Below are 26,595 nucleotides of genomic sequence, written 5' to 3'. Positions count from 1 at the left end.
ACATGAAGGGGAGAGGGCTCCCTGCGTGCTTCCCTGAGACCCCCGGAGCCCCCCGAAGGTCTCTTATCTCCTTCCTCGCTGCAGGCCCCGGATCCAAAATGGCCGTGGCAACCGAGTCCTGCAGGGAGGGAGGTGGCTTCACAGCGCCTGCTCAGAGCAGGCACTGTGAAGCCTGGAGAAGTGCACGTCAGATCGCTGATCTGACACAGTGCACAGCAAAGTGTCAGATCAGCGATCTTACACTATAACATGATCCCCCCTGGGGAAATGTTATAGTGTAAAAAAAAAAATTTTCACATGTGTAAAAAAAAAAATTTTAAAAATTCCCCCCAAAATTCTCGCCCCCCAAAAAAAATATTGTTCCTATAAATACATTTCTTTAAATTAAAAAAAAAATAATAAAAGTACACATATTTAGTATTGCCACGTCCGTAACGACCCCACCAATAAAACTGTCGCGCTAGTTAACCCCTTCAGTGAACGCGGTAAAAAAAACGACAAAAAAAAACGAGGCAAAAAACAACGCTTTATTATCATACCGCCAAACAAAAAGTGGAATAACACGCGATCAAAAAGACAGATATAAATAACCATGGTACCGCTGAAAACGTCATCTTGTCCCGCAAAAAACGAGCCGCCATACAGCATCATCAGCAAAAAAAATAAAAAAGTTATAGTCCTCAGAATAAAGCGATGCCAAAATAATTATTTTTTCTATAAAATAGTTTTTATCGTATAAAAGCGCCAAAACATTAAAAAAATGATATAAATGAGGTATCGCGTCTTTCAGTGTGTGACAGCTGCCAATCATAAAAAATCCGCTAAAAAACGCACTATAAAAGTAAATCAAACCCCCCTTCATCACCTCCTTAGGGAAAAATTAAAAAATTTTAAAAAATGTATTTTCATTTTCCCATTAGGGTTAGGGCTAGGGTTAGGGCTAAAGTTAGGGTTGGGGCTAAAGTTAGGGTTAGGATTACATTTACGGTTGGGAATACGGTTGGGATTAGGGTTAGGGGTGTGTCAGGGTTAGGGGTGTGTTTAGGGTTACTGTTAAGATTAGGGTTAGGGGTGTGTTTGGATTAGGGTTTCAGTTATAATTGGGGGGTTTCCACTGTTTAGGCACATCAGGGGCTCTCCAAACGCAACACGGCATCCGATCTCAATTCCAGCTAATTCTGCATTGAAAAAGTAAAACAGTGCTCCTTCCCTTCGGAGCTCTCCCGTGTGCCCAAACAGGGGTTTACCCCAACATATGGGGTATCAGCGTATTCAGGACACATTGGACAACAACTTTTGGGGTCCAATTTCTCCTGTTACCCTTGGGAAATTTCAAAACTGGGGGCTAAAAAATAATTTTTGTGGAAAAAAAAAAGATTTTTTATTTTCACGGCTCTGCGTTATAAACTGTAGTGAAACACTTGGGGGTTCAATGTTCTCACAACACATCTAGATAAGTTCCTTGGGGGGTCTAGTTTCCAATATGGGGTCACTTGTGGGGGGTTTCTACTGTTTAGGTACATTAGGGGCTCTGCAAACGCAATGTGACGCCTGCAGATCATTCATTCCATCTAAGTCTGCTTTCCAAATGGCGCTCCTTCCCTTCCGAGCTCTCCCATGCGCCCAAACTGTGGTTCCCCCCCACATATGGGGTATCAGTGTACTCAGGACAAATTGGACAACAATATTTAGGGTCCAATTTCTCCTGTTACCCTTGGAAAAATACAAAACTGGGGGCTAAATAATAATTTTTGTGGAAAAATATGATTTTTTATTTTTACGGTTCTGCATTATAAACTTCTGTGAAGCACTTGGTGGGTCAAAGTGCTCACCAAACCTCTAGATAAGTTCCTTAGGGGGGTCTACTTTACAAAATGGTGTCACTTGTGGGGGGTTTCAATGTTTAAGCACATCAGTGGCTCTCCAAACATAACATGGCGTCCCATCTCAATTCCTGTCAATTTTGCATTGAAAAGTCAAATGGCGCTCCTTCGCTTCCGAGCTCTGTCATGCGCCCAAACAGTGGTTTACCCCCACATATGGGGTATCAGCGTACTCAGGACAAATTGTATAACAACTTTTGGGGTCCAATTTCTTCTCTTACCCTTGGGAAAATAAAAAATTGGGGACGAAAGATAATTTTTGTGAAAAAATGATTTTTTATTTTTACGGTTCTGCATTATAAACTTCTGTGAAGCACTTGGTGGGTCAAAGTGCTCACCACACCTCTAGATAAGTTCCTTAGGGGGTCTACTTTACAAAATGGTGTCACTTGTGGGGTTTTCCACTATTTAGGCACATCAGGGGCTCTCCAAACGCAACATGGCGTCCCATCTCAATTCCAGTCAATTTTGCATTGAAAAGTCAAATGGCGCTCCTTCGCTTCCGAGCTCTGTCATGCGCCCAAACAGTGGTTTACCCCCACATATGGGGTATCGGTGTACTCAGGACAAATTGTACAACAACTTTTGCGGTCCATTTTCTCCTGTTACCCTTGGTAAAATAAAACAAATTGGAGCTGAAGTAAATTTTTTGTGAAAAAAAGTTAAATGTCCATTTTTATTTAAACATTCCAAAATTTCCTGTGAAACACTTGAAGGGTTAATAAACTTCTTGAATGTGGTTTTGAGCACCTTGAGGGGTGCAGTTTTTAGAATGGTGTCACACTTGGGTATTTTCTATCATATAGACCCCTCAAAATGACTTCAAATGAGATGTGGTCCCTAAAAAATAAATGGTGTTGTAAAAATGAGAAATTGCTGGTCAACTTTTAACCCTTATAACTCCCTAAAAAAAAAAAATTTTTGGTTCCAAAATTGCGCTGATGTAAAGTAGACATGTGGGAAATGTTACTTATTAAGTATTTTGTGTGACATATCTCTGTGATTTAATTGCATAAAAATTCAAAGTTGGAAAATTGTGAAATTTTCAAAATTTGCCAAATTTCCGTTTTTTTCACAAATAAACGCAGGTAATATCAAAGAAATTTTACCACTATCATGAAGCACAATATGTCACGACAAAACAATGTCAGAATCACTGGCGTCCGTTGAAGCGTTCCAGAGTTATAACCTCATAAAGGGACAGTGGTCAGAATTGTAAAAATTGGCCTGGTCATTAACGTGCAAACCACACTTGGTGGTAAAGGGGTAATATTGACGTATATTCAAGCGAGACTAGACAAAGAAAAACTAAAATCATGTATCATGTTATTCGAAACAGTCAGAAGAAGCCACATATTGGCAGACCCCAGACCTCAAACTATATACTTCGTAAGTTTATAAACCACTCCAGTGTCAGGAATAGATAGTATGTGAAAATACAGTATATACCGCTCAGGGAACACTTAACTTTCAGAGATAATTTCCATATTCATACTAAATAATGGCACAGATCTTCCAGACATTATGTTTGCACACATCCCTAGTCTTTATAACGATATTGCACTCATTCCTTGACAGACCGCAGCTTGGCCATTAGTTAGAAGCTGCTATTGATCTTAAAGTTTTCCCTGAGTGGTACATATTGGGCCGTCTGAAAACGGATTTTAGTCTAGGACAATGTGTCTGCACTACTAATTAACAGCTGTTACAATACCAAACTAGGGCAGTCCCTATAGGAGAAAAACACAAGAATTATACTGTATTGTCACATACTATCTATTCCTGACACTGGAGTGGCGTATAAACTTACAATGTATATAGTTTGAGGTCTGGGATCTGCCAATATGTGGCTGGTTTTCTGACTGTTTCGGATAACATGATACATGATTTTAGTCTTTTTTGCCTAGTGTCACTTCAATATAGGTCAATATTAAATAGTCTCCTGATGAGTCGCCTTTGGTGAGGACGATGAAACCCATAGAAATGAGAGGCTTGGAGAGTGAGTGTGTATATGTCACCTCATCCTATATACTGAACTGTGGGGTACATGGTTTTTCTATTAGTCACCTACTGACTAACCTTCAGGGGGTGAATTATGGGTATAGTTTTACATTTGGAATTAATAAAGTTTAGTTTTATCCTTTTGTCAGCAAACATGAGGAATGACAGGAGACAACTCCTTTAAGAAAATTCAATTTTGGTTAAAACTATTCCAACATTATGAACATACAAAAAGTTTCTCCCCTATGTGAAGCCTCTGATGTTTATTAACAGTTGATTTCCAAGTAAAATATTTCTCACATTAAGAAAATGAAAAAGGCTTCTCCTCTGTGTGAGTTCTCTGGTGTCTAACAAGTAGAACTTTCCGGTTAAAATATTTCTCACATTCCGAACAGGAAAAACGCTTCTTCCCTGTGTGGGTTCTTTGGTGTTCATCTAGACTCCCTTTCTGTTTAAAACATTTCCCACATTCTGAACAGGAAAAAGGCTTCTCCCCTGTGTGGGTTCTTTGGTGTCTAACAAGACTCCCTTTGAGGGTAAAACATTTCCCACATTCTGAACAGGAAAAAGGCTTCTCCCCTGTGTGAATTCTTTGGTGTATAACAAGATTCGTTTTGAGAGTAAAACATTTCCCACATTCTGAACAGGAAAAAGGCTTCTCCCCTGTGTGAGTTATTTGGTGTGCAACAAGATTACTTTTACAGCTAAAACATTTCCCACATTCTGAACAGGTAAAAGGCTTCTCTCCTGTGTGGGTTCTATGGTGATCAGCCAAATCTGAATTCTGGTTAAAACATTTCCCACATTCTGAACAGGAAAAAGGCTTCTCCCCTGTGTGAGTTATTTGGTGTGCAACAAGATTACTTTTATGGCTAAAACATTTCCCACATTCTGAACAGGAAAAAGGCTTCTCCCCTGTGTGAGTTATTTGGTGTGCAACAAGATTACCTTTACGGCTAAAACATTTCCCACATTCTGAACAGGTAAAAGGCTTCTCTCCTGTGTGAGTACTTTGGTGTGTAACAAGAAGCTGTTTCCATTTAAAACATTTTCCACATTCTGAACAGGAAAAAGGCTTCTCCCCCGTGTGAGTTCTATGGTGACTAACCAAACCCGATTTCAAATTAAAACATTTTCCACATTCTGAACAGGAAAAAGGCTTCTTCCCTGTGTGAGTTATTTGGTGTGCAACAAGATTACTTTTATGGCTAAAACATTTCCCACATTCTGAACAGGAAAAAGGCTTCTCCCCTGTGTGAGTTATTTGGTGTGCAACAAGATAACTTTTATGGCTAAAACATTTCCCACATTCTGAACAGGAAAAAGGCTTCTCCCCTGTGTGAGTTATTTGGTGTGCAACAAGATTACCTTTACGGCTAAAACATTTCCCACATTCTGAACAGGAAAAAGGCTTCTCTCTTGTGTGAGTTCTATGGTGATTAACCAAAACCGATTTCAAATTAAAACATTTTCCACATTCTGAACAGGAAAAAGGCTTCTCCCCCGTGTGATTTCTATGGTGTTTAACCAAACCTGATTTCAAATTAAAACATTTTCCACATTCTGAACAGGAAAAAGGCTTCTCCCCCGTGTGAGTTCTATGGTGATTAACCCATTCTGATTTCTGGATAAAACATTTTCCACATTCTGAACAGGAAAAAGGCTTCTCCCCTGTGTGGATTCTTTGGTGTCTAACAAGACTCACTTTGAGGGTAAAATATTTCCCACATTCTGAACAGGAAAAATGCTTCCCACGTGTGTGAATTCTATGGTGAGTAAGCAAATCTGCTTTCTGGTTAAAACATTTTCCACATTCTGAACAGGAAAAAGGCTTCTCCCCTGTGTGAGTTCTCTGGTGAGTAATAAAATGTGATTTCTTGCTAAAACATTTACCACATTCTGAACATGAAAATGACTTCTTTGCTTTAGGAGCAGTTTGTTTTTTAATGCCTCTTTTGTGACTTTGATTTTCCTTAGTAGTCAGTAATGAATCAGAAGATGGGACCTGTTTCATAGGATCAGATGACAGATCTTTGCTGTGAATGGATGATGATATATCTGGAGTAATAGCATTCACTTTAGTTGTATCTTGTAGGATCTCAAGATCATTAGATTTGAAAATTGAAGATGTCAGCTGTCCCTCTGATCTCCTGGTACAGTCATCTGCTAAGATAAAAAACAATTATTATTTTTTTAATAAAATATCCTTGAGTTTTATATTTTTAAACATTTCTACTTAAACGGTCCATAAAAATGGCAAGCTATGTAAAAAAAAAAACTTTAATTACACTATTTAACAATTACTTTTTTTTTCTGGGTAGACAGTGTGTTTTCCTAACCCTAAGGCTATATTCACACTTTGCGGATTTTGCTGCGGATCCGCAGCGGATTTGACCGCTGTGGATCTGCAGCAGTTTCCCATGAGTTTACAGTACAATGTAAACCTATGGGAAACAAAAAACACAGTGCACATGCTGCGGAAAAAACCGCGCGGAAACGCTGCGGTTTACATTCCGCAGCATGTCACTTCTTTTCTGCGGATTTTCACCTGCTCCAATAGGAAACTGCAGATGAAAATCCGCAGAAGAAACCGCAGTAAAACCCGCGATAAATCCGCAGCAAAAACCGCGACGGGTTTTCACTGCGGATTGTGGAATCTACAAAGTGTGCACATAGCCTAAAACAAATAGAAAATAGTTGTTGTTCCACCAAAACTTTGCTTCTGTGATCAAGACAATGAAATTTTGAAATTTTTCTGTTTTCGGTAAAAATCTCTATTCTTATTCAATACTGAATAGTATTCTAGAATATTCTTGAACTGCTAGACTTGTGCAGAGGTTTCTAAAATTTTCCAGAATTATTTAGAAGTTTCTAAAAAGTTTTAGAACTTTCAAGAACATTCTAGGACTGTTCAATAGTAGTCATACAAGTATAAAAGCACAGGTGACTCGAACCAACATTTCAGTTTGTTATTGCTGAGTAAGAGAATAACGAATCGTAGTTAAAGAGCAATTATTTTTTTAGAAGGCATCAAGAGGTTATTTGCGCCCAGCAGATGCATTTTGCTACGTGTGTGGACAATTTATAAAGACAACAGCGAGAAAGTATTCCATGAAAGCATGTCGTAAGATGTGCGAGGCCTACAAGACATATTTCGGCATGCCTGTCGGGGATCAAGACAAGTCCTGCGCACCTCATTTCACATGCGAATATTGCAAGAAAACTCTTGAAGTGAACAATTGCTGCTCATTTAGATGGCAGTGCTTTATTTTGTAGCATTTCAATGATTAGATCTAGTAAAGTTTAAGGCAGTGGTCCCCAACTCCAGGCCTCGAGGGCCGCCAACAGTGCAGGTTTTCAGGATTTCCTTAGTATTGCACAGGGGTTGGAATCATCACCTGTGCAGATGATCACATTACCACCGATGCAATACTAAAGAAATCCTGAAAACCTGCACTGTTGGCGGCCCTCGAGGCCTGGAGTTGGGGACCACTGCTTTAAGGAGTTGCAATTGACAAAATTTTCACATGTCAATTCACTGTAGTAAAATATGTATTAAGTAATGTGTAAAATTTCATGTTTTCAAATTTATATAATTATATCTGCTATGCTACAGGTTGGTACAGGGGAGAAAAGAGAGCCATGAAGTTTGCTATCCCGCGAATTTGGCAGCAACCGACCGACCACTCAAGCAACTGCTACTTATCCATGGTGGATCCTGCCAAACGTCGCACAGGCAAGAATGCGCCTCAAATCATTTAGCCAGACAATCCTTCTTCCATTGCCCCAGTACCACACTGCCCCGAGATGCCTGTTCTAACTCCCCCGAAAAGGGATCAGCCATCTTCAGGAAAAAGCAGCAAGTCGGACAGCGTGGAAGATATTGGAGATCAAGATTACGTTTTTACAGATGGAGTTGAGAAGAGAAGGCCATACTTTCCTAACCAGAAAGACGTCAAAAATCTAATCAGAGACCTTCGTCTTACCAAGTCCAATGCTTAGCTTCTGACATCCAGGCTCAATTAGTGGAACTTGTTGGATGAAAGCGTGCAAGCCACAGATCAGAGAAAGCGCCACCAAACATTTTTTAACTTTTACCTTTAACATGTTTGTCTATAATTTTCTTTCTAATCTCCTGAGACAACTCTTTCCTTCGCTTCCTCTGGTCTATGTTGAGTGTGATACACACAATGTCACCAAACAGCACAGTGAGTATCTGAACAAAAACCACTGAAACATACTAATTAAACAGGTCCGATTACATACATTTTCAAGGGACTAGATCAATATGATCAAGGACACTCCAAAATAGATAATTCCTGCACAAACACATGGAGTAAATGTCCAAAAAGAATTATTTCATAAAAATAAGAAAGTTTATTGAAAACATGATATTACAAGAAAATCACAAAAAAATCATGATAAAAACAGCATATCAATGACAAGGCACATAGAGAGCTTCTGTGTGAAGGACACAAAAACAGTGGCACTGAGAAAAAGCAGGCTGGGCAAACAGAGGTCATAAATCTCCACCTCAATAAACTTCAATGCAACAGCAAAAAAATGCATAGTGCAAATAAGATCCAACTAGATCTGCATTCAAACAGCTAAATGGCGCTTCTTCCCTTCTGAACACTGCCGTGTGCCCAGAGAGTAGTGTACAATCGTATGTAGGGTATTGTGAGAAGTTGGAGAATAATTTGTACGATCCATTTGTTTTCTATTATCCTTTGTGAATAATTCCAAAGTTATCACCACATAAAGTGACAGACGTCAGATTGTAAAAATGGGGCCTGATTAAGAACACAAAACTGGCTGCGGGAAGAGGATAAATCAGAGGATTCTGGACACTACTGTAATCACAAACTGACTATAGACAATAACATCTACTGAAATGCTCAAACTGAACAGTCTCCATCAGTAAGGCTACGTTCACACTAGCGTTGTGCGCCACTGCGTCGGCGACGCAATGCACAACGCACGCAAAAACGCGGCAAAATGCACGCAAAAACGCTGCGTTTTGCGACGCATGCGTTGGTTTTTGCCGAAATTTGGACGCAAGAAAAATGCAACTTGTTGCGTTTTCTTGGTCCGACGCTAGTGGCAAAAAAGACGCATGTGTCGCACAACGCAACAAAAAAACCCCGCATGCGTCCCCCATATTAAATATAGGGGCGCATGACGCATGCGTCGCCGCTGCGTCGCCCGACGCAAACACGGCGCAAAACGGGAAACGCTAGTGTGAACGTAGCCTTATAAATGAGCAGCTAGTGGTGAAACCTCTCTGGGGTAATTAGGGCACGGGGCTCGGTGACTTCACAATCTAAACTATCGGAAGCTCCAATATTTTCTGTCAGATGAGTTTCAAGAAGAAATATTACACATTTATAGAGAACTGTGTATAATAGTGCAGAGCGGAGATCTCTTAAACGGAACCTGTCAGCAGGATTGTGCTCAGTGACTACAGACACCATCAGGTCGGTGCCGTTATACTGATTACACCGATACCTGGTGATGAAATCCGTCTTGTGGTTGTTGTTTAATCTGTATTTGTAGTTTTCAGTTAATGAGATTCTCGTGCTCTGGGGCAGGGCTGTGGGCGGGGCTTTGTGGTGCTCTGGGGCGGGGCTTTGTGCGGCTCTGATTACATATTCATCTGTATTGGCTTATGACAGGTCGCTGATCCCTCACTGTCCTGCCCCCATTTTTACATAATGTATATAATAGTCTGTCCTATGCTGTAATGGGAGCATAAATCACACACCGACCCAGGCCACACACCCGCTCATACACGCTGCCACCACTCATCGAATACACGGGCGATGAGTCCCGGAACTAATAATACTAATAATGTTTATCACTCATAAGGCTCACACACCTTAGGCTATGGATTCTTTTAGAACATTCAAGGTTCAAATTGTTAAAGTTTTATACTTTAATAACAAAAGGTTCAATGCTTACAATAAGAAAAAGGTATAAAAATATGATAATAAAAAGACATACAACTTATGCAAAACAATATAAAATAAAGAGGATAAACTTACAGAAATTATCTAACTGGTAGTTGCTTCTGCTCCCTGAGGGTAGGACGAATGTAGATTGGATCATACCAGCATCTCAGGCTGCCCTATCATGTGAACACAATTCTCTGTCTGCAGCCTAAATTTATAACTTTGGTCTGGAGGTCAGGTTTCTAGACCGGCCCCTCAGGTTAATATCATAATTGCTGGCTTTTTGATTGGCCACGGCCGCGCTACTAATGAATATATTATTTTTCTCTTGAGACACTTGTGAAAAGGTTCTCAGGAATAGATAACCTCAGGCCGCAATTAACATCTCCCCTCCAAGCGCTAGGAGGTTTCAAGTGCTACCTTTCTTCTTGGCCCTAGCTAGACCTCCTGGTGAGATATGGAGACAATTTCTACTAGTCCCAAGGAAGCACATATTAACACCTAGGTGCGACTTGCCTTCAGGACAGATGTTACATTATCACTAGTCACACATATAACCCTAGACATATGCCCCCCCCACACACACACACATATATATAGAGAGAGAGAGAGATACACACACACATATTTCACCACACCTCCCTCCTTATGAACGTGCATGGGGGTTGACTTACAGGTCAGCTCCCGAGCACATATCTGGTTCTGCCCCATCTTGGCGAGAAAGGCCATCAGCATTGACATGATCAACTCCCTTCTTATGCTAAATTGTGAAATCATATTTCTGAAGTATCAAACTCCATCTAAGCAATTTACCATTGTCCCCAACTACTTTGTTGAGCCAACTCAATGGGTTATGATCTGTGATCACGGTGAAGTTGCACCCATAGAGGTATGGCTGCAGCTTCTGCAGAGCCCACACAATTGCCTAACATTCCTTTTCCATGGTGGCATAAGCCACTTCTCTGGGCAGGAGTTTCCTGCTTAGGTACAGACCTCTACTTAGGTCAATGATGGTAAGGTACGATGCTTTAGCTAGCTGCTCTAACAGCTCATCTATCCTCGGCAGGGGGTAGACCTCACATGTAGTCAGTACATTTAATTTTCTTTAGTCTACACAGAACCGGGTAGTACGGTCCTTTTTTGGGGCAAGAACCAAAGGCGAGGCCCGGGCACTCTGGGATTTTTGTATCACCTTGAGTTTCAGCATTTCCTCTACCTGTTCCCTCATGTGTGCCTTCACCTCTGCTGACACACGGTATGCAGACTGCCGTACTGGGGGATTAGTACCAGTGTCCACATGGTGAACTGCTAAGTGTGTCCTCCCAGGCTCCCCTGTGAAGACTTAGGTGAACTCGCTGAGCGCCCCATCAGCTCAGACCTGTGACTGTGGGATAGCTCAGGGTTAAACTCTGCTGACTCCATGTACTGAGTCCCAGTCCCCACATCCAGTAACAGATCAGCCTCCCCCTCTTCAGGCAGGCTACAGACAGGTAAGACACAGGCCTCCCTGGCATGATGAGCTTTCAACATATTTACATGAAACACTTTCTGACGCTTTGCATGCTCATCTAGTGTCACCACATAATTAACATCATTTAGCCACTTATGTACAGTGTATGGTCCCCCCATGCGGCCTGCAATTTATTCTGTAACATAGGGACCAACACCCAAACCTTCTGCCCTTCCTCGTAGGCCCGCAGTCTGGCATTACGGTCGTACCAGACCTTCTGGTTGATTTGGGCCTGGGTCACGTTCTCATGGGTCAGGTTGCTCAGTTTTTGCATTCTCTCTCTGAGCCGCAGTACATATTTGATCCGTGAAACTCCAGTAGTTCTGGGGTCGTCCTCCCAAAAGTCCTTATTCAAATCAAGTGGCCCCCTGACCCTCCTCCCATAAACCAGTTCAAAGGGGGAGAATCCAGTAGACGCCTGGGGTACCTCTCTGTAGGCAAACAGCAGATGGGGAGGTACCGCTTCCAGTCTCTCCCTTCAGTCTCCACCAGCATTTTGAGCATTTGCTTTAACGTTCCATTAAAACGCTTGCATAGTCCGTTGGTTTGGAGATGATAGGCGCTGGCCACAAAATGCTGTACTTGTATTCTTTCACAGAGGCTTTCCATCAGGTCAGACATGAACTGGGTTCCCTGATCGGTCAACATTTCCCTGGGGAAACCCACACGAGAGAACACAGTCAGTAAAGTATCCGCCACTTTGTCTGCTCGGATGGAGGACAGTGCCACAGCTTCCGGGTATCGTGTAGCATAGTCCACCACTGTGAGGATGTACTTTTTGCCAGAGATGCTAGGGATTGCAAGTGGCCCTATGATATCCACAGCCACTTGCTGGAAAGGTTCATCGATCACAGGCAGTGGTATCAATGGAGTTTTTTGTATATTCCCGGACTTTCCAACTCTCTGACAAACTACACATGATCGGCAGTAATTGGCAATATCTGTCCCCATCTTGGGCCAATAGAAGTTATGTGTCAGGCGAGCTTTAGTCTTTTGTATTCCAAGGTGTACGGCCAAAGGAATTTCATGGGCAATTCTCAATAATTGTTCTCTAAATGGATAAGGGACAATCAGCCGCCGTTCATAGTCCCAAGATTCTGTAGTATCCATGGGGACAGTCTCTGTATACAGTCTGCCCTGGTCCCAGTATACCCTCTCTTTGTCAGAAGCAGCAGGGGGTCGGTCTGCAAGACATCTGAGCTCCTCCAGACTGACATCTGTCTGCAGGGCCTCCTGGAAGCTCTGACTGTCAGCCTGCAGGCCCTGGCCTAGTGTGACTGCCAGGCCCTGGTCTGAAGCTGAGTCTTCAGTGTCTGTTATCAGGGACCTCGGTGGGTCTACCATGTGAGGAGGCTCCGGGACAACAGTATGGGCCTCCAGTCCTGGCAGTTCTGTCTATGACTCATCCTCTAATCTCTGGGCCTGAGTCTGAGCCGCAGCCTGACTCCGGGTCACAGCTGCCACATAATTACAGTCCTGTGCATTGAGACATTTTCCCTCCTCGCACGGGATCTCAGGTGGGTCTCTTTCTTCCACCTTCTCTGCATCATTTACTTGCAAGGGAGGAACATAGTGGGACACCATCCTCCCCAGGTCCGTGCCTAGCAACACATTGGTGGGAATAGCCATCTGATACTCCTACTTCCCTCAGTCCCTTCCCTGCTCCCCAGTCCAGGTACACACGGGCCATGCGCATGGCAGGGCTCACCCCTTCAATCCCGGTTATAGACATAGTCTTTCCTGGTATGATATCGGCAGGGGTTATCATGGCTGGACGCACCAGGGTCACCTCTGCCCCAGTGTCTCTGAGGCCAATGGTGACTTTATTGCCAACAGTGACAGATTGACAGTTCTCATTAGCCCTCGCATCAGAGCTGGCTACAAAGAGGACAGACGGTGGGGACACAGACGGCTTTGTAGTTGGGCGTTTCTCCCTATCAGGGCAGACAGCGCTAACATGTCCCACTTTGTTGCAGGAGGAGCACCGGCGAGCATCACCTAGAGCAGAGGTCCCCAACTCCAGTCCTCAAGGCCCACCAACAGGTCATGTTTCAGGATTTCCTTTGCATTGCACAGGTGATGCAATTATTACCTGGGCAAGACTAAGGAAATCCTGAAAACATGACATGTTGGTGGGCCTTGAGGACTGGAGTTGGGGACCCCTGACCTAGAGAATGTCTATTCCCCGGGGCCCCATAGAAGGTGGGCTTGGACAGCACTGGTGATCGGCCGGCAGAGGGAGAAGGGTCCCCGTTTGGCTTACCTCCCCTCCAGCTGACTCCCGATGGCTTCCGCACCTCAGGCATCCTGTTAGCCACATAGCAGTCTGCAATCTTTGCAGCCTGATCCGCAGTTTGTGGCTCCCGATCACACACAAATTGTCGTACATCCGTGGGGCACATGTGAAGAAATTGATCCTTGACCATAAGATCCGTTAAGGCCTCAAAACTGTTAACAGAAAGTCTCCTAATCCATTGGTGGAACGTGGTCCTCAAGGTGCTCACAACATCTGCATAGCTGTCAGTTGATACACGTTGTAGGTTCCGGAACTTTCTACGATACACTTCTGGTGTCAGGTTGTATTTCCTGATCAGGGCCTCTTTTATGGTCTCATAGTTCCCATCTAGCTCTGGTGGGAAGCCAGGAAAAACTTCCAGGGCTTTGCCTCTCAACCCTGGGGTTAGATACTGCGCCCACTGCTCACGGGGTAGATGGTATTGCCTGCAGGTTTTTTCAAACCCCCGAAGGAAAGTATCCAAGTCCGTATCCTTCTCCATCACAGGGAAGTTTTCCAGACGTGGTCGCCTTGGATTTATGTTCTGGGAGGGGGTTATCGGAGGACTGATACCCCACTCTATTTGAGCCATCTGAAGCTGGAAAGCTGTCCTCGCGGCGTTCTGCAGCCTCTCTCTCAGCTCGGTCCCAGCGTTCTGCAGCCTCTCTCTCAGCCCGGTCCCGGTGTTCTGCAGACTCTCTTTCAGCCTGTCGGTGCTGTAGGATAAGCTGCATGCGCAGATTGGGATCACTTGTTCCCAGCCGTTGTAAGTTTGCAAAGTACAGTCCATAGGCTCCTCAGCACTGGCATTGCTGACATTTCCATCAGGTATCTCCGGTGCAAGAGCTGGCATTGCTGGCTCTCTCTGAGGTGGACTCTCTCCTTGCCCAGATGTTCCAGCACTTTGCTCTATGTCCTGCTCGACCTGGGCGCGTATCATCAGCTCCCTGGATCTGTCGGCTGTCTCTATTCCTCTCTGCTCACAGAGGCCGGTCAGAGCCTCTTTGCTCTGCTTCTTGTACTGGGCTGCCATATCGATGAACAGCCTTTGCCAAATAAAAGATAGAAAAGAAAAACGGGGAGGGGAAACGGTTTGCAAGTATGTCTAAGCACTGAGTTGAACCTTGAAGAACTGGTGCACTCCTCGCAAGGATACCAATTCTTTAGTACAGGGAATAATTGCTTAAACCATGCACTAATGCTCTAATAGAAATAATTCTATCCCACCGCTGTGCCACCAATTGTCACGGATCCCTTCTCCGTGGTGTCATTTGTCGTCACGTGCCTGCTCTCACACGTGACTTGGGGTTGTGCCTGCAAGGGTTAATCTATCTCCCCACTCTCAGTCCAGCATTCAACCTGTGTCCTATGCTGTAATGGGAGCATAAATCACACACCGACCCAGGCCACACACCCGCTCATACACGCTGCCACTACTCATCGAATACACGGGTGATGAGTCCCGGAACTAATAATACTAATAATGTTTATCACTCATAAAGCTCACACACCTTAGGCTATGGATTCTTTTAGAACATTCAAGGTTCAAATTGTTAAAGTTTTATACTTTAATAAAAAAAGGTTCAATGCTTACAATAAGAAAAAGGTATAAAAATATGATAATAAAAAGACATACAACTTATGCAAAACAATATAAAATAAAGAGGAGAAACTTATAGAAATTATCTAACTGGTAGTTGCTTCTGCTCCCTGAGGGTAGGACGAATGTAGATTGGATCACACCAGCATCTCAGGCTGCCCCATCATGTGAACACAATTCTCTGTCTGCAGCCTAAATTTATAACTTTGGTCTGGAGGTCAGGTTTCTAGACCGGCCCCTCAGGTTAATATCATAATTGCTGGCTTTTTGATTGGCCACGGCTGCGCTACTAATGAATATATTATTTTTCTCTTGAGACACTTGTGAAAAGGTCCTCAGGAATAGATAACCTCAGGCCGCAATTAACATCTCCCCTCCAAGCGCTAGGAGGTTTCAAGTGCTACCTTTCTTCTTGGCCCTAGCTAGACCTCCTGGTGAGATATGGAAACAATTTCTACTAGTTTCAAGGAAGTACATATTAACACCTAGGTGCGACTTGCCTTCAGGACAGATGTTACATTATGACTAGTCACACATATAACCCTAGACATACGTCACTACACACACACATATATATATATATATATATACACACACACATATTTCACCACAGGAGGCATAAAAAAAAAATTACATCCATCAAAATGTCACCGGTAATGGCGGCGCCTGCGCAGTAGCATCTATAAGTAAGAGATAGATATTACTGGACAGGCGCCGCTGGTGACATTTTGCTGGATGTAATTTTTCTAATCCTCCCAATAGCCACAATATTATAGGCATTATCAAAAATAATATCAACACTATTATATGAATTATGTAAAAATGGTCAGTGAGGGATCAGCGACCTGTCATAGGCCAATACAGATGAATATGTAATCAGAACACCACATAAAGCCCTGCCCACGAGCACCACATGAAGCCCCGCCCCAGAGCACCACATAAAGCCCCGCCCAGAGCACCACATAAAGCCCCGCCCACAGCCCCGCCCCAGAGCACGAGAATCTCATTAACTGAAAACTACAAATACAGATTACACAGCAGTAAACCAGAGTTGCATTCATTTATGGTGGACTATTGGAGCTACTATGAGTCCCGACCAGAAGATTAGAGGAAATAATATTGCTCCCCATTTCAGAAGAGATTGTGCAGTAATCTGAATTTCTTAGGATCAAAAACAATGTAATTTATGAGGTGGAGTGAATCCATGAAACCAGGGCTGGAGCCAACACATCTCCTGCAGGCGGGAATAAATGTATATTACAGCCATCACCACGCACAGCTCAGAGATATATCATGGCACCGGTGTGATGGGTTTATGTAGATTATCACAATCCTCCTGCAAGTTAGTCGGTTTTAATACAAATTGAATAGTCCGGATAAAGGGAAACTCTGTTATTGTGCAGAAATTCACACTTGGCCTCACTCCACATTTAATGTTGTCGATCATAAAAGTGAAGTTTGGCCAGAAAGACTGGACCTGGTCTTGTAGGGACCATATGATCACATTCAGCAGCACAGAAGGGAGAGAAGGGAGATTCATCCGATAAGATCTCAGGGTTCTAGGAAGCCAACAGCATCATTACCCTCCGCTTTCTGTTACAGGACCATCAGAATATTTTTCTTCACGTGATTTTCTATCTTGTCAGCACATTCTACGTACGCTGTCACTTGGCTTTATAGTTCACAGATCTGGGCAGGTAACAGCGTCTCCTAAACCCAGGGGGTAGGTGGATCTACCAGGTTGTAAGCTCTATAGAAAAGGGCTTTCAATGACCAAAGTCATTAGAACAGTTTTGGGTGGAGGAGAATGTTGTTGTTTAGAGGGAAAATGGTGATCATGGTAATACGGCCGGACTACACCACCGATAAAGCAGCCACAGCCGGTGATGAGAAGAATCTGTGACTTCTCTGCATTTAGTGGTCACTACTCACCTGGGTAGCCATATGTGGGAATCTCCTCTTTACACCGCTCATCCCCCCTCACATATGTCTCCGTAGTATTAATATGGGTCAGATCTTCACCCTGAAACAAATAATGTAAAAGTCACCGACAGATGGAGAAGTCACATCTATGATCAGCTCTAATCCTGCCATCTCCACCGTTCTCATTACACAAGTATAAATCATATAATAGTGGTGGATAAAACAAGACTGAGCACAAGACCTTCACCGGCGTCTGCACATCATAGGGGAGATCTCCTGACACATTCTCTCCATCTACCTGGTGATCCTGAGGAGCATTGGGATCTTCTTGCTTGCAGTCCTGTGGAAGAAGAGGACGGGGACATCTCTCTGGTGTTGTCCTGTTACTGGATAGATCTGGAGGAAACACATACAGGGAGTGAATTCATTCTTTACATACAGATAATTATAGGCCATGTGTATTCAGTCCGGTCTATTACCTGGAGATGTGAGGGGCTGGGGAACCTCCATTATGACGTTCTTGTACAGATCTCTGTGTCCTTCTAAATACTCCCACTCCTCCATGGAGAAATAGACAGCGACATCCTGACACCTTATAGGAACCTGACACATACAATGATACCATCATCCCCCTGATCCCTTCATAGTGTTACTGTATAATGTCCCAGCATTCCCAGCAGTGTCACCTCTCCAGTCAGCAGCTCATTCATCTTGTAGATGAGTTCTAGGATCTTCTGGTCATTGATGTCCTCATGGATCAGGGGGTGAGGTGGAGGCCACGTGATTGGGCTCAGGGGTCTTCCCCATCCCTCAGACACAGGGTCCTGACAGCGATCACTAGAGGTCTTCTTCACCACTGTGTAATCCTGGTAATGGAGAGACACATTAATAAATCTCACTACAGACATTTCCAGAGTCCTCACCTCTCCAGTTCTGTCCATCTGTTATTCCCACAGATAAGAATGATGTAATGTGACGTCATCAGATTCTCTCACCTCTCCAGTAAGCCGGAAGAGGATCTCTAGAGTGAGGTGTAATATCCTCTCCGCCATCTTGTCTCTGTCCATATCCATCTTTGATGGGTAAATCAGGAAAATGTTCTTTTGTAGAAGATCTTCACTGAGAGGATCCGATATTGTAGAGACCTGAATGAGAAGATGAGCCGATGTAACATCACAAAAATCCTGTGTAATAATACAATTACTGGAGATAATAAGGGAAACATATGAGGAGATTTATTATTTTACAGTATTTAGTTTCCTTCTTTCCATCTACTAATAAATCCTATATATTTAGGCCACAGACAACAAGCAGTTTCCTCCTCGGAGTCGGCAGCTGAATACGTTTCTCATAGACTCATCTTCCATAACGCTAATTCTCATCTCATTTACCGACCCTGGAATCGGCATTAGCAAAACTGCAGGAGATATTCATTACACGCGACATGAGAAATATCTACTTCATGATGAGGACGACATCTTCGTCTTCTACTACGGCTCTAGAGACAGATTTGGCCAGAGTCGGTCACTGACTCCATCACCACCGGCCTCTATATGAAGGTTTCCCGTCTTCCCCGCACTGTAATCTTCTATCACGTTAGATCTCAGGTCTGATTCACACACAGAAGTTTGTTTATAGCCTAGCAAGGGGGTAATACCCATGGAGCTTCCCAGGCTAGTAATATCAGCTGACAACTGTATACTTAACCTTTAGTGGCTATTAAAATGGGGGACCCACCCAAAAAGTGATGTTGGGTCCCCCTATATTTAATAACCAGCAAAGGCTATGCAGACAGTTGCGGGTTGATAATAATAATAATAATAATAATAATTTTATTTATATAGCGCCAACATATTCCGCAGCGCTTTACAAATTATAGAGGGGACTTGTACAGACAATAAACATTACATCATAACAGAAATACAGTTCAAAACAGATACCAGGAGGAGTGAGGGCCCTGCTCGCAAGCTTACAAACTATGGGGAAAAGGGGAGACACGAGAGGTGGATGGTAACAATTGCTTTAGTTATTCGGACCAGCTATAGTGTAAGGCTCAGGTGTTCATGTAAAGCTGCATGAACCAGTTACCTGCCTAAGTATGTAGCAGTACAGACACAGAGGGCTAATACTGCATAAAGTGTATGAGAACATGATGCGAGGAACCTTTTTTTTTATTTTTTTTTTTATTATAAATAGGCCACACAGGGATCGTTAGGTTAATGCATTGAGGCGGTAGGCCAGTCTGAACAAATGAGTTTTTAGGGCACGCTTAAAACTGTGGGGATTGGGGATTAATCGTATTAACCTAGGTAGTGCATTCCAAAGAATCGGCGCAGCACGTGTAAAGTCTTGGAGACGGGAGTGGGAGGTTCTGATTATTGAGGATGCTAACCTGAGGTCATTAGCGGAGCGGAGGGCACGGGTAGGGTGGTAGACTGATACCAGGGAGGAGATGTAGGGTGGTGCTGAGCCATGGAGTGCTTTGTGGATGAGGGTAGTAGTTTTGTACTGGATTCTGGAGTGGATGGGTAGCCAGTGTAATGACTGGCACAGGGTAGAGGCATTGGTGTAACGGTTGGTGAGGAATATGATCCTGGCTGCAGCATTCAGGACAGATTGGAGCGGGGAGAGTTTTGCAAGAGGGAGACCGATTAGTAGAGAGTTACAATAGTCCAGACGAGAATGAATAAGTGAAACAGTCAGAGTTTTTGCAGAGTCGAAATTAAGAAAAGGGCGAATTCTAGAAATGTTTTTGAGATGCAGGTAATAGCCTAGGAAGGGGCCATGGATACTGCAACCCCAGGCTAAAAATATCAGCTCTCAGTCACCCGGAAAAGGCACATATCTAAGAATAACCAATTCAGGCACTTAGCATCTCTCTTCCCACTTGCCCTTTAGGGGATATCGCTGAAATTGTGATGATGGGAAGGAGAGGGTAACAGTACCACACCCCACCAAGCCCTGTCAATTCATAGGCATCATAGCAACCGAGTGGGCTATTGTCTTGGATACAATGCTGCCTATCCAACTATCAAATGGTAAATATCTTATAGATTCTGGGTTTATTAGTAACTGCACCAAGAATGAGGCTAAGTGATTATTAATTGTCGGTGGTCGGAGGTAGTCAGTGAGGTGGATGGTACCATATTGTGCATGTAGGGGAAAGTACTGTGGGAACATTAAAAAGTGGGGGGATGGCAGTACTGTGGGGACATTATACTGGGTGTGGTGGGATGATGGTACTGGGGGAAATTTATACTGTGTGTGGTGGTATAGCGGTACTGTGAGAACATTATACTGTATGTGGTGGAATGGAGGTACTGTAGGAACATTATACTGTGTGGGGGTATGGCGGTACTGTAGGAACATTATACTGTGTGTGGAGGTATAGCGGTACTGTGAGAACATTATACTGTTTGTGGGGGTATGGCAGTATTATGAGATGATTGTACTGTGTGTGGTGGGATGGAGGTACTGTGAGAAGATTATACTGTGTGTGGTGGGATGATGGTACTGTAGGAACCTTACACTGTGTGGGGGTATGGCGGTACTATGAGAACATTATGCTGTGTGTGGTGGGATGGAGGTACTGTAGGATCATTATACTGTGTGTAGGGGTATGGCGGCACTATGAGAACATTATACTGTGTGTGGGGGTATGGCGGTACTGTGAGAACATTATACTGTGTGTGGGGGTATGGCGGTACTGTGAGAACATTATACTGTGGGTGGGGGTATGGCGGTACTGTGAGAACATTATGCTGTGTGTGGGGGTATGGCTGTACTGTAGGAACATTATACTGTGTGTGGGGATATGGCGGTACTGTGAGAACATTATATTGTGTGTGTGGGGGTATAGCGGTACTATGAGAACATTATACTATGTGTGGGGGTATGGCGGTACTATGAAATTATACTGTGTGTGGTGGGATGGAGGTACTGTAGTAACATTATACTGTGTGTGGGGTATGGCGGTACTGTGAGAACATTATACTGTGTGGGGGTGTGGCGGTACTATGAGAACATTACACTGTGTGTGGGGGCATGACGGTACTGTAGGAACATTATACTGTGTGTGGGGGGATGGAGGTACTGTAGTAACATTATACTGTGTGTGGGGGTATGGCAGTACTATGAGAACATTATACTGTGTGGGGGTGTGGCGGTACTATGAGAACATTACACTGTGTGGGGTATGACGGTACTGTAGGAACATTATACTGTATGTGGTGGTATGGCGGTACTATGAGAACATTATACTGTGTGTGGGGGTATAGTGGTACTATGAGAACATTATACTGTGTGTGGGGGTATGGCGGTAGTATGAGAACATTATACTGTGTGTGGGGGGATGGAGGTACTGTAGTAACATTATACTGTGTGTGGGGGTATGGCGGTACTGTGAGAACATTATACTGTGTGTGGGGGTATGGGAGTACTATGAGAACATTATACTGTGTGTGGGGGTATGGCGGTACTATGAGAACATTATACTGTGTGTGGGGATATGGCGGTACTATGAGAACATTATACTGTGTGTGGGGGTATGGCGGTACTATGGGAACATTATACTGTGTGTGGGGGTATGGCGGTACTATGAGAACATTATACTGTGTGTGGGGGTCTGGCGGTATTATGAGAACATTATACTGTGTGTGGGGGGATGGAGGTACTGTAGTAACATTATACTGTGTGTGGGGGTATGGCGGTACTGTGAGAACATTATACTGTGTGTGGGGGTATGGCGGTACTATGAGAACATTATACTGTGTGTGGGGGTATGGTGGTACTATGAGAACATTATACTGTGTGGGGGTATGGCGGTACTATGAGAAGATTATACTGTGTGTGGGGGTATGGCGGTACTGTGAGAACATTATCCTGTGTGTGGGGGTATGGCAGTACTATGAGAACATTATACTGTGTGTGGGGGTATGGCGGTACTATGAGAACATTATACTGTGTGTGGGGATATGACGGTACTATGAGAACATTATACTGTGTGTGGGGGTATGGCGGTACTATGGGAACATTATACTGTGTGTGGGGGTATGGCGGTACTGAGAACATTATACTGTGTGTGGGGGTCTGGCGGTATTATGAGAACATTATACTGTGTGTGGGGGGATGGAGGTACTGTAGTAACATTATACTGTGTGTGGGGGTATGGCGGTACTGTGAGAACATTATACTGTGTGTGGGGGTATGGCGGTACTATGAGAACATTATACTGTGTGTGGGGGTCTGGCGGTATTATGAGAACATTATACTGTGTGTGGGGGGATGGAGGTACTGTAGTAACATTATACTGTGTGTGGGGGTATGGCGGTACTGTGAGAACATTATACTGTGTGTGGGGGTATGGCGGTACTATGAGAACATTATACTGTGTGTGGGGGTCTGGCGGTACTATGAGAACATTATACTGTGTGTGGGGGGATGGAGGTACTGTAGTAACATTATACTGTGTGTGGGGGTATGGCGGTACTGTGAGAACATTATACTGTGTGTGGGGGGATGGAGGTACTGTAGTAACATTATACTGTGTGTGGGGGTATGGCGGTATTATGAGAACATTATACTGTGTGTGGGGGTCTGGCGGTATTATGAGAACATTATACTGTGTGTGGGGGTCTGGCGGTATTATGAGAACATTATACTGTGTGTGGGGGGATGGAGGTACTGTAGTAACATTATACTGTGTGTGGGGGTATGGCGGTACTGTGAGAACATTATACTGTGTGTGGGGGTATGGCGGTACTATGAGAACATTATACTGTGTGTGGGGGTCTGGCGGTATTATGAGAACATTATACTGTGTGTGGGGGGATGGAGGTACTGTAGTAACATTATACTGTGTGTGGGGGTATGGCGGTACTGTGAGAACATTATACTGTGTGTGGGGGTCTGGCGGTATTATGAGAACATTATACTGTGTGTGGGGGTCTGGCGGTATTATGAGAACATTATACTGTGTGTGGGGGGATGGAGGTACTGTAGTAACATTATACTGTGTGTGGGGGTATGGCGGTACTGTGAGAACATTATACTGTGTGTGGGGGGATGGCGGTACTATGAGAACATTATACTGTGTGTGGGGGTCTGGCGGTATTATGAGAACATTATACTGTGTGTGGGGGGATGGAGGTACTGTAGTAACATTATACTGTGTGTGGGGGTATGGCGGTACTGTGAGAACATTATACTGTGTGTGGGGGTCTGGCGGTATTATGAGAACATTATACTGTGTGTGGGGGTCTGGCGGTATTATGAGAACATTATACTGTGTGTGGGGGGATGGAGGTACTGTAGTAACATTATACTGTGTGTGGGGGTATGGCGGTACTGTGAGAACATTATACTGTGTGTGGGGGGATGGAGGTACTGTAGTAACATTATACTGTGTGTGGGGGTATGGCGGTACTATGAGAACATTATACTGTGTGTGGGGGTATGGTGGTACTATGAGAACATTATACTGTGTGGGGGGTATGGCGGTACCATGAGAACATTATACTGTGTGGGGGTATGGCGGTACTATGAGAACATTATACGGTGTGTGTGGGGGTATGGCGGTAGTGTGAAAATACCTTTTTTACGAGAGATGTCAGTACTGTGGAAACATTATACTGTGTGAGCGCCATCATATATATTACATAAGGGGTGTAAAAAGGAGAGTCATAAAAAAGACTCCTCAGGGCTGTGCTGCATTTGTACAGACTGCTATCTGCCGTCCAGACGGGACCATGTGACATCACTGGGAAGAGGGAGGGTTTCCGGAGGGAAGAGTCTAGAGTAGTGATGGGAAATCTAGTTCATTTTGGTGATTAGTTCACTGAAAAGATTAGTTCAAAAGATTAGTTCATTTAGTTCAGGATTTCTCTGGATTCTGCTGAGAAGAGATGGATCAGTTCTAGTTCGTTACACAGACGCTGTGGCTCCTAGGATGAGTTATAGTTTTGTTAAAATGATCAGAAATAGTTAATACATCTGATCATTACAGAACGAACTCTTATTAAAGGGGTACTCAGTCTGGAGAAAAAAAATTCAAAAGTTATTTATTCAAGTTAGCAATTTTTTTTTTCTTTGTGAAATATTTATTATTAATATTATTTAAATGGCGTGACAGATTGCCCACAGAACCGCAAGCTACACTTATCACATTTGAGCAGTAGGAACATTTTGCTTTCTTCTGATCTCCGCTAAGGCTACGTTCACATTAGTGTTTTGCGTGTTTGCGTCGGGCGACGCAGCGGCGACACATGCGTCATACGCCCCTATATTTAACATGGGGGACGCATGGACATGCGTTGTGCGACGCATGCGGGTTTTTTTTCCGCAAGCGTCGGGCGCAGAAAACGCAACAAGTTGCATTTTTCTTGCGTCCAAATTTCGGCAAAAAAGGACGCATGCGTCGCAAAATGCAGCGTTTTTGCGTGCGTTTTGGTGCATTTTTATGTGCGTTGCGTCGCCGACGCAGCAGTGCACAACGCAAATGTGAACGTAGCCTAAGTGTGAAATGATTCCATACCTGGCTTCTCTTCAGTGTATTATCTGCACACATTATGGTCACTTGCAGTCTCTGGTATTGAGCACTGAGCAGTCAGACAGGATTCATTTCACACCACTGCAGTAGGTGGCAAAAGGAAGAGATGTGGTGAAACTACACAGAACTACAGAGTTACCAAGCTGCCCATAGCAACCAATCACAGCTCAGATTTCACTTGGCAGAGCACTGCACTACTGCAGTATCAGAAAGCTGACCTGTGATTGGTTGCTATGGGGCAAAGAAAATCTTCCTATTAGACAGCCTGATAATTCTCCACCCTATCCTGGGAGGAGCTGAGAGGGAATGCGTCATGTCATGTGACCTGTGAACTATATGAACTGCTGAACTAGATGTTCTGTTGAGGCTGATCCTCTACAGGAGGCCGATCTTATCACAAAGACTGGTGAGGGGCATGAACCACCACAGAACACTCTCTCTCATACACACACGAGCTGTGTCCGTCTACTGTACAATTTCAGTTTGTATTGTTACTATTATATTTGTATTTACTATTTGATGTGTGGTATAGTGTTTTACTACCTTCTTTTCCAGCATCAGGAGCTATAAAGAGCAAGTGTGAGAGCAGGGATCTTCAGTGTGAGGAGCTGTGTGAGGGATCACTCTCTGTCTCCTCCCACTTGCTGTTTAGTTCATAATGAACTAATCTCTGCCAGGATGGTGAACTAGATGAACTAGTTCACTCTGAAGATTAGTTCATTTTGAACTACTCACTCACGAACTACCCATCACTAGTCTAGAGGGTGCACCTGGTCAGGAGACCTTGATGACGCAGTTACTGATATTATAAAGGCCAGAGCCCCAAAGGCAGAACAGATTTGGCGCCAACAAAGGAAAGGGGTGCGGGGAAGAATCTGAGGTACCAGCTCATGGTAAAGTGCCCGAGGCAGCTGGGTGTGGGGCAGAACCCTGCTTACAGGGCATAATGGGGGCATTACACTGTGTGGGGCCAAGAAAGGGGCCCTGTACTAGGAGAACAATCCGCTCCCTCACTTCCTGTCCTCCATAGTTGGCTTGTATGTATCTATTACAGGAAACAGAACAACGACGTTATGATTCTTATAAAGAGTCTCCGTGCAGAAGGGGTTAATGTCCCCGCGCTCAGTAATGGGGAATCTCCACATACCTCCACCTGCAGAGCCGCACTCCACATATATGGCTGCTCTGTGCGCACAGGACCTGTGATGAGGTCACGCCCATGTGACCGGAGGGGGCGGAGCCTCTCCCTCCATAGAGCAGACAGGAGGAAGCTGTGGATGTCAGGGCGGATTTGGAGGGTTTTGGGTCATTCTCCATAGTCACAGAGCAGGTAAGTGGGGGTCTGCCTGGGGAGAAGGGGGTAATGATGCTTGCATGGGGCTGCATGTACATGCATGAAGGGGGGTCTTATTCCCATGGTCCTGTATATAGCAACGGCTAGAGTCACTTCAACATACGATATAAACACATTTCCACATGGTGGGTGCCAAGGAGAAAAAAAGTGAAAATGAAAGTACTATTAAAACTTAATAAATTTATTTAGAAAATCTTCTTAAAAAGTGTGTATAACACATACAATAAAATAGACATAAAGGGGGGAACGGAAACCTCCAAATACCTAGGAGGCACACCACAGCACAAAGGTATGAGCTAGGGATCCAAAGCAGCTAAATCAATCTCACATGTGTATCTGATAATAGAGAGCAAGCCTTCTCTGGGATCTCTTTAGGCTTGCTCTCTATTATCTGATACACATGTGAGATTGATTTAGCTGCTTTGGATCCCTAGCTCATACCTTTGTGCTGTGGTGTGCCTCCTAGGTATTTGGAGGTTTCCGTTCCCCCCTTTATGTCTATTTTATTGTATGTGTTATACACACTTTTTAAGAAGATTTTCTAAATCAATT

At 43.9% G+C, this 26,595-nt stretch overlaps 1 protein-coding gene across 2 annotated transcripts; it reads right to left on the bottom strand.

The window, feature by feature from the left end:
• Positions 1-4,044: 4,044 nt before the first annotated feature.
• On the bottom strand, positions 4,045-25,896 carry LOC138662810 (zinc finger protein 665-like). 2 transcript variants are annotated; one of them, XM_069748768.1, is made up of 7 exons: positions 25,837-25,896; positions 18,139-18,288; positions 17,830-18,009; positions 17,623-17,746; positions 17,442-17,539; positions 17,153-17,243; positions 4,045-6,050 (listed from the first exon to the last, which is right to left on the bottom strand). In XM_069748768.1, exons 1-7 carry the CDS (start codon positions 25,861-25,863, stop codon positions 4,186-4,188), a joined length of 2,535 nt encoding a protein of 844 aa, XP_069604869.1. In that variant the 5' UTR covers positions 25,864-25,896; the 3' UTR covers positions 4,045-4,185. The 2 variants fall into 2 exon arrangements, with proteins under 2 accessions (XP_069604869.1, XP_069604870.1); XM_069748769.1 differs by having other exon boundaries at positions 4,045-6,047; positions 25,837-25,855.
• Between the last annotated feature and the right edge of the window lie 699 nt (positions 25,897-26,595).

This window comes from Ranitomeya imitator, chromosome 2 (genome assembly GCF_032444005.1).
Source record: "Ranitomeya imitator isolate aRanImi1 chromosome 2, aRanImi1.pri, whole genome shotgun sequence".
Lineage (NCBI taxonomy): Eukaryota > Metazoa > Chordata > Amphibia > Anura > Dendrobatidae > Ranitomeya > Ranitomeya imitator.
Note: the sequence above shows the minus strand (reverse complement) of the source record. Positions and strands in the feature narration are given on the sequence as shown.

Bases quoted from the DNA above. Each gene is read 5' to 3' on its own strand.
- LOC138662810 (XM_069748768.1), bottom strand. From the start codon at position 25,863: ATGTGGAGTGCGGCTCTGCAGGTGGAG. The intron at 18,010-18,138 runs GTGAGAGAATCT...CTCCATTACCAG, and splicing joins TCTTCCGGCTTACTGGAGAG to GATTACACAGTGGTGAAGAA. The intron at 17,540-17,622 runs GTAATAGACCGG...TGTTTCCTCCAG, and splicing joins CCAGCCCCTCACATCTCCAG to ATCTATCCAGTAACAGGACA.